At 42.0% G+C, this 7935-nt stretch overlaps 1 protein-coding gene across 1 annotated transcript; it reads right to left on the bottom strand.

Annotated features, from left to right (window-relative positions):
- Positions 1-1385: 1385 nt before the first annotated feature.
- Positions 1386-7195, bottom strand: commd1 (copper metabolism (Murr1) domain containing 1). The gene is made up of 3 exons (XM_070921449.1): positions 7022-7195; positions 5342-5632; positions 1386-3005 (listed from the first exon to the last, which is right to left on the bottom strand). The coding sequence occupies exons 1-3, from the start codon at positions 7193-7195 to the stop codon at positions 2898-2900; spliced, it is 573 nt and encodes a 190-aa protein (XP_070777550.1). The 3' UTR covers positions 1386-2897.
- Positions 7196-7935: the final 740 nt, after the last annotated feature.

Here is a 7935-nt window from a genome sequence, read left to right as displayed (position 1 = left end):
TGGTTCGAAGCTCAGTGATTTAACCTTCACATGCTGTTGGAGGTCAAGAGAGAGTTTGAGTCGGCTCAGTTTTGCAGCCAACAGTAAACCTGCTTTCTGTTCAGATGTACACGACAAATCCTTTATCTGCTGGGTCCTTATTAACCCGCCTTTCTTCCCCACTCTCTGAGCGTTGTGTGCAGTTCTTCTGTGCTGTAATACTAATAATAATAACTAATGTAATACAGCTCTGCTGTGTGGTGATTTTATTTAACACAAAGTACATAGGAATATGTTAAAAGTGCAGCACAGTGCTTCCGTTCTTCTTTCCTCTGAGAAGAACCTGAATCAGCTGCACGATGCAGGACGACAAAGAGAACCACGTTTCACCTGAAATACTCAACACCTTTTTACACGGGGACCCTTTAAATTAGCACAAACCACAATAACTCCGGTGCGACCAGACCAGACTTGAGGTGCACTTTCCTATCTTTTAGTCATCATCATCATCATCATCATTCTTTAATCTTCACTTCAGAGTTAATCTCACCTGGATGACAATTAACATGTTTTACATTCAGTGCAGTTATAATAAAACGCCACTGCAGGCTGCTACACCTTCTATTCATGTGGTTACAACATGAGTATAAAAGATGTGTTTGTGTTGGAGCAGGAGGGGGCCGACACTCTGTTTGACTGGGGGGGGGGTTACAGCTGTAAGTCAGATCAGGGGGCCCTTCTGACTCCCACTAACACTTTATTATTTACACTGACATCATTGATCAATCTTTCCTGTGATTTCCTCTGAGGTCTATAAAGTCAGAGCACTTTTCTTCACTGTTTTATAGGATGATGATGATGATGATGATAGTTAGACTGCTGCTGATACTTTCACATCTGTTCAGCGATTAAACTCCGGAGCTTCTTAATAACACACACACACACACACACACACACACACACCTGTGAGATGGTCTTCTTACGTCCTGGTTGTGAAGAGTGAGGTCCGGCGCGGACCGACAGGCTGCGGGCTCCTGCACCTGAACTAACGCGCCTCGCTCATCCAGCAGGCGCACTGATCCTCATTAAAACATGAACTCCGTGAAACTGGACTCCGGGTCGGTCCTCAAACCTCCGACGTGAACACAGAAGTCACATCCCGCGTGCACTGACAGGCAGAAACGTCTCCGGTGCGAGCGTGCGTCTCTTCTGGGTAGTGCGCGCGCAGTGACTCCTCCCTCAGGTGAGCGGGAGCCTGCAGCAGCCGCAACTGTTACTACTAATAAAGTTTCAACATATAGCCCGAGCACCATGTGGTGCTCCAAAGTAGGCCTACAGGTCAGTATCTGAGAGACACAACAGAGAACTGAAGAACCCCCAATAAAAAATAAAAAATGAAGGCAAACTTCTGATTTTGCACAACGTTGCTTTTAATCTTAATTGTCACAAATCTGTTGACAAACAGCACATCAGACCACAACAGTGTCAGAGCATGTTGGGTTGTAAATACTGTGGAACCAGGTTCATACGGTTCAAACTCTACTGACTTTTATTTATTTATTAAGTTGTTATCAGCCTTTTATTGCATGTCAGATATCTAGCTGATATATTGAGTCATGTGGCCTCCTCTCTGAACACAGACAGAAAACTACGCTGTAAAAACTGTTTATTCATTTACTGACATTAATATTAATTTAAAGGCAGTAATGTGTTCCACTGGATCGGTGTGGAGCGTCAAACTCTGGTATGATGTCCTGCAGGATTTTGTTCCTCTTAAGAATGAATGAGCCACGTGTCATCTGGACATGTACCTGACACCAGGTGGGCTCAGGACTGGATGATGACACCGCTGTCTTAAAGGAACAGGACGCTCTAAACTGTTTTCAGCTGCCTGATAAGACCTGATAACGTCAATAACAGGCCAACCTTTATCAGTCGAAACTGGACTTTGTCAGCTGTGCTTGCTTTCAGCTAAATGCTTGTCACCTTGTGCTAACATTTTGATAATATCCTGGGTAGGTGTGTGTTGTTCTAGCAGGAATGAATAAAGTTGTATTGAACTGAACTGAATATTTGAGTGACGTGCTAAAGTTTAGCATGTTCGTTTACTAATGTTGGCATTAGTTACTATAAGTTAGCATTCGAGGCGGGTGATAGCTCAACACAGAATCAGTATGCTTTCAGCTAAACGCTAACATTAGCTACAGTTAGCATCTTCACATTCATGTTAAAAAAAAAGCTGAATATAAAATTTAGCATGTTAGCATGCTAACACAAACATTCTATGCAAATGTTAGCATGTTATGCCAGTTTGTCACACGTCAGTATAGATGTGCCTGTTGTGAAGTCAGCGTAAAGCATTAAGGTTGTTCAGATTGAACGTGAAACTCATTTTTAACACTGAAATGTTTTTTCTCACCGTGCAGCAGCGTGCGGTCGCGGCTTCCTCTCTCCTGTCAACAACCGTGTTTTTGCGTCCACTGTCTTTGCATCGACTTTATGTGCAACCGCTTCGTCTCAAACGTTCGCTCTCCGTTCAGTCACAACACACCTTTACACTGAAAGTTACATCATCCCAGTCAGCATCTTCACATTACACTGCAGTGTTTATTTTAAAGATGTTTATGTTTTGCTTCACTGCATAATCCAGAAATCCTCCAAAATGACCTCATCTTCCCTTTATCCAATCAGAGGAGGACCCTGATGTAAAAACAGCACTTTGAATTATGGTAGAAAGTCATTCAGAATCTTAAGTGAACATGTCTAAATACATGGTGATCATACGTCTCACACAGTGTTGGATCCGTCCCGGCAAATACACATCTGGACAAGTCCCATTTCTGTGTGTCGCCGCTGAACGAGACGAAACAGACGTCATCATCAGTCGTGTCTCAGTCAGGATCGCGCTCCTCACAGTTTCAGGAGCGGTGCACGAGTCTGTCGATGCTCTCCTGGATGTCAGCCATCTTCTTCAGCACCTGGTTGACTTTGGCTTCGTCAAACTCCAGACACACAAACTCTGAGTCCTGAGAGCGAGAGAGCGAGAGGGAGAGAGAGAGAGGAAGCAGGAAGACATTTTATTACAACATGATTAACATTTAGAGTTCAGAGCACTGAAGTGAAGAGGTGGGATTTCAGTTTATTAGCTCTGATAGTGAAGTGGCTCTATTGATGTCAGTGTCAGACATTTGGTCGGTCCAACACACACAAAAAACCACCTCTCCAGGCTTTTTGTTGTAGCACAGACAAAATGGCAGCCAGCCAGACACTGTATTAAACTCTTAATACACAGCAGCTTTCTCTGGAACACGGCTCATTTAACAGTCAGAGTGTCACTTTAAACTTAATAACCTTTAGTTAGATTAGTACTTTTTTTGTTTTGAATGTACTGCTGTAAATCTTGCTAGGGGTAGGGGGGAGATATGTTTAAGTAGGATGGGTTAATGGCACCATCTAAATGGAAATTAGCATCAATTAGTCGCACTTGATCGAAGGTTTTCAAAGAGTAAGGAGGGAGAGACGCTGGGAGAAGATACTGTGTGAGGTGAAAGGTGACAGTGACTAGTTTGAAACAGCAGAGTGAACTCCTCTCACTGACCAGCTCTGTGTTAATTACAAGCTACTTCAACATTAATGAAGTCTACTTCAGGTATAATATGAGGGTATCCCATCTGCCCCATCACTGTATCCTCCAATTGTTCTCAAGAAAGGGCGTCACACCGTGATGATCCCTCTCCTGGTCTCCATGGATACAGCTATTGTCTCCATCCACGGTCTATTGTTCGGTTAGAGTCACATCTCTTAGCACAGAGCGTGAGACATTACCGCCAATATGAAAACGTGGTTGGAAACTTTATCAAGACGTACTGCAGCATGTACCCAGAGAGACAAGCATGAAGCCGAATGATATTTATATCACTGAAAACTGGCTGCAACTAATGATTATTTCCATTATCAATTAATCTCTTGGTTATTTTCTCAATTATTTTCTACAATTGTCAGAAAATCCGGTGACAACAGTGAAATAGTAATGTTGATCACGTCCTCACATTGCTTTGTTTTGATCAACAGCCCAAACATCTAATTGGATGGCGCGAGGCTTGTAGGTTGGAAACATTTAAAAGAGTAAGGAGTAAAAGACGAGAGGCTTGAGCTTCCCAAACAAATCAAACAAGCTGATTGGTTGACCTACCCTCCTGTTGGGAAGTCTGTTGGACACTGGAACTGAACACGATGGTAATAATGCTATATGCTATATAGATGGTATATATGCTATATATCTGAACGACACCAATGCACCTCAGCTACCTGTAGACCGAGCAGCATGTTCCTGCCATGACCCAGCAAACACACATCAGCAGCGACCCACAGCCTCACACATGTAAACAAAGTGGGCTACTTTCTGTATTTACTCTTGGCTGTTCTCAGAGACAAGTCTTAGAAATGAATGAAATGAAGTTACCAGGACCCATAGTCAGATATATATATCTGATATATAATATAAGGATCTGCAAAAATACCTCAGCGGCAGACAGAACCAGGCCTCCATGTGGGAAATAAAGGCCTTTTGTCATAATAAATTCAGAATAATGTCCATTTCCACAGCACTGATTCCATCAGTACATCCTGCCATATTGGAATCTTTCTCCAAAACCAGTCAGCAGTGTTTACTGGTATCTAAACAGTATAAAGCTACACATTCGGAGCACCCTGGCAGCTCACAGAGTAGAGTGCAAGGTAAGTGTTAATATTGATATTTAATATTATATTTAATTTCTTTAATTCATGTATTCATTATAAATATTGTAGTTGGTGCAACAACTAAAAGTTTATATATGTGTAGACAGAACCTGTGTCCTCATTGCATACAATGTGCTGATACTATAATGCTGTATATATAATAACAATATAACAACACTGCACTATTTCCTTTTGTGTTTCGGCTAAATGACACAGCTAGATCTCCAACAGCTGGAAAACTGTCAACAACGTAAAACTTAAAAACTTCATGATTATCTAGCATTTTTTTTAAGTGACTATGAGGAAGAGGACGACTCTGAGCAGTGCAGCAATTTTGGTATAGGTGGCCATGTGACGGCCACTGGCCCAGAGAGACTTTTCCCCACACAAATCCATTACAAAGAAAATAGCTGTTTTATTCTGAGGGTCTGCAAACACTAGAAAATGTCTCCAAAATGCCAATAGGTTCAATAAAAAGGATTAAGTCTTACAGAGCTTGTGCCATTTATGTGTGCAGCGACAGCACTTGAGCAAAACACTTTCAAAATGCGGCAGTAGACGTTGTACTGGTCAGTTCCCAGCATTAATGAGCAGCGGAGGAAACACTGGATGTCAGTCTCACCTGTCCGGCTCTGCCCAGCTCCAGCTCCATCAGGGCAACCGGGCCGCTGTGGGCCGCATCTCCCCGGGTGGCTGCAGTCTGGAGGTCCACCCTCCAGGAGAGGCCCCTGAGACCGGGCTCCCAGCGGCTCTGAGCCAGCAAGCTCTCCCTCACTCGGACTCGCTGGCTCTTCCAGAAGCGAGAGAGGGCGGCCGCTTGCTCCGCAGTCAACCCACCGCCGCCCTGCCTCTTAGTCTGGGCTGTGAGGAAGGCCTCCAGCTGGGCGTGGTCCATGTCTGCTGTGGCGATAGACTGAGGGATGGAGGAAAAGAGGATGAGGAGGATCAGCTGAAGTGCGCCACAAAGTTCTGCAGTTCTACAATCAGACCAGTGTGGGATTGTATACTCTTGATCTGCTTATGTTGTTTGTGTTATTTATCATTGTGACAATATTTTCATGTTGCCACATCTCTCCTGAAAAGTTTGCAATTCAATTTTAATCTCAATGACACTTTTACTTGATTAAATAAAAGGAAAAGAGCGAAGCGAATGTGATTCTGTGGTTGAGCTTAGTGCAGGTCACAGGGCACCTGAATGTAAACAGCACTGGAGCTGTTAATGCTGCCCCCTGCTGAGACACACTGGAACAGACTAATGGAAGAAAACATTGCAGTTTGAAAAAGTTTCACCATTAACATTTAGGACAATCTCATCAGGATTTATATGAACGAGTTATAAGCTGATGTTTACCTGAAAACCTTTACAAAGCAGAAGCTGCTGCTAGTTTTAAAACTCTTTTACGCTTTACTTGTGGTAGCAACTTGTTGTTGACATGGAACTATTCTGTTGTGCTGGTCTTAGTTTGCAGCATACCATTATCTTTGCACTACCCTCATTTCCACTACTAAAGGTTTTTTTTATTGAGTTGTAAGAATGTACAAACAATCAGTCATAAGAAAAACAAAGCTTAATACAAAAGCTTTAATTTGGTGACAGACCTCTTCAGACAAACACTTCTGAGCAGACTGTAGCTACTGACATGCATTTCTTATTAGTTACATATTGAGGAGACTCAAAATAAGATTACATTTCAAATGTTGCTCTACTTTATTGTTTTGTTCCGTTTTAATTTACATTTTCTGTGTGTGCGGCGTGGAGGGGGCTACAGCTGCACTTCATGGTGCAATCCTGGGTTGTATAATGACAATAAAGCTGAACCTTGACATAACGTACATCACCCCTGTCCCCCCTGCGTTACATTAACGCACCCACCCCCTACTGGACACTTTACTTTATTCTGGTCACTGCACTGTTGTTATTTATCTTATCTTATTTTTATTTTATTCTTATTTTAGCTTTTATATTCTACTTATTTGTTATCAAAACAATAGCACCTTCAGACCACAGCAAATCCCTTGTAATGTATGTTACTTGGCAATAAACAGTTTCTGATCTGAAGTGAAAAATGACATTTCACTATTCACTTATTTGGCAGCTGTAGTTCCTGTATGTCACTTATAAGATACTTTGGCTGCAGCTTCTGCTAAAAGTCCAAACTGCAGAGCAAACATCTATTAATTACATACATTCATGTCCACTAAAAATCTTTCGGGTGCTTCTTTTTCATATGTAGAAAAAGACAGAAAAAGATGTGGGTAATATTTCTGCAGTGCTACTTCCAGGATGGGCGTGTGTTACTACCTTCAGGAGGCCTTTCATTTTCTCATGCAAAGCCTTGAACTCCTCCTGCGGCAGGTCGGCGTACAGCTCGTTCTTCAGCAGCTCCTCGGTGATGTCGCTGTTGTTATAATACACCTTTTGAGCTATTCCATTCAACAGTCCGCTCAAAGATTTCGTCGCTTCTACATCCGCCATGTTTTCTCGTCGATATGATCACATGAAGGGGACGGAGCATATCACGTGAAGTCCGGCTGAACGCGGCATTGTGGGAGTTGTAGTTTTACCGTGCCAGAGACGTTTATTCGGTTATTTTTCACGTTTTATTACTCTGTAATCACCAAATATGAGCTGTAGTTATGTATTTAGTGATACCTGGGTTCAAAAAGGCAAGGCTGTATCTTATTTGAAACCGTATATAGATTATACAAATAACAACAAGACATATTCACAATCACGTCTCTACTCAATACTAGAAGTATCACAGCACCAAGCCAAACTTTGAAAAACTATATTTAACAGGTTTGGCAACACTTAGCTAACATTACACTACTTTGAGATATTTCCACATTCAGTTAGCTCTGTTAACCAGCTGTAACAAAAGAAAGCCAGGTTACCTAATTCGTTAAGTTAATTTGCTTATATTAATCATTATTATTATTATTATTTTGTATATTCATAGAATAAAACCCAGCAACGAGACGACGAGTGTATACTTCCGGCGGCCATCTTTGTTTGAAACGACGCACCGAAAAATCCTCTTCGCTGTGTCGCAGACGGTTTTATTTTTGATGCAGTTTTTTGGGGGGAACATGGAAATATTGTCAGAACAGCGGTAAGTTTTCTCAAGTGACCTGCGTTGTTTTTGTTTTGTTTCAATTGGATTTATCGTGTGTTTGTTGTGCTGTTTAAGGCTAGCTTAACTTAACCAGTTTAAC

Source organism: Enoplosus armatus, chromosome 2 (genome assembly GCF_043641665.1).
Source record: "Enoplosus armatus isolate fEnoArm2 chromosome 2, fEnoArm2.hap1, whole genome shotgun sequence".
Taxonomy (NCBI): domain Eukaryota; kingdom Metazoa; phylum Chordata; class Actinopteri; order Centrarchiformes; family Enoplosidae; genus Enoplosus; species Enoplosus armatus.
Note: the sequence above shows the minus strand (reverse complement) of the source record. Positions and strands in the feature narration are given on the sequence as shown.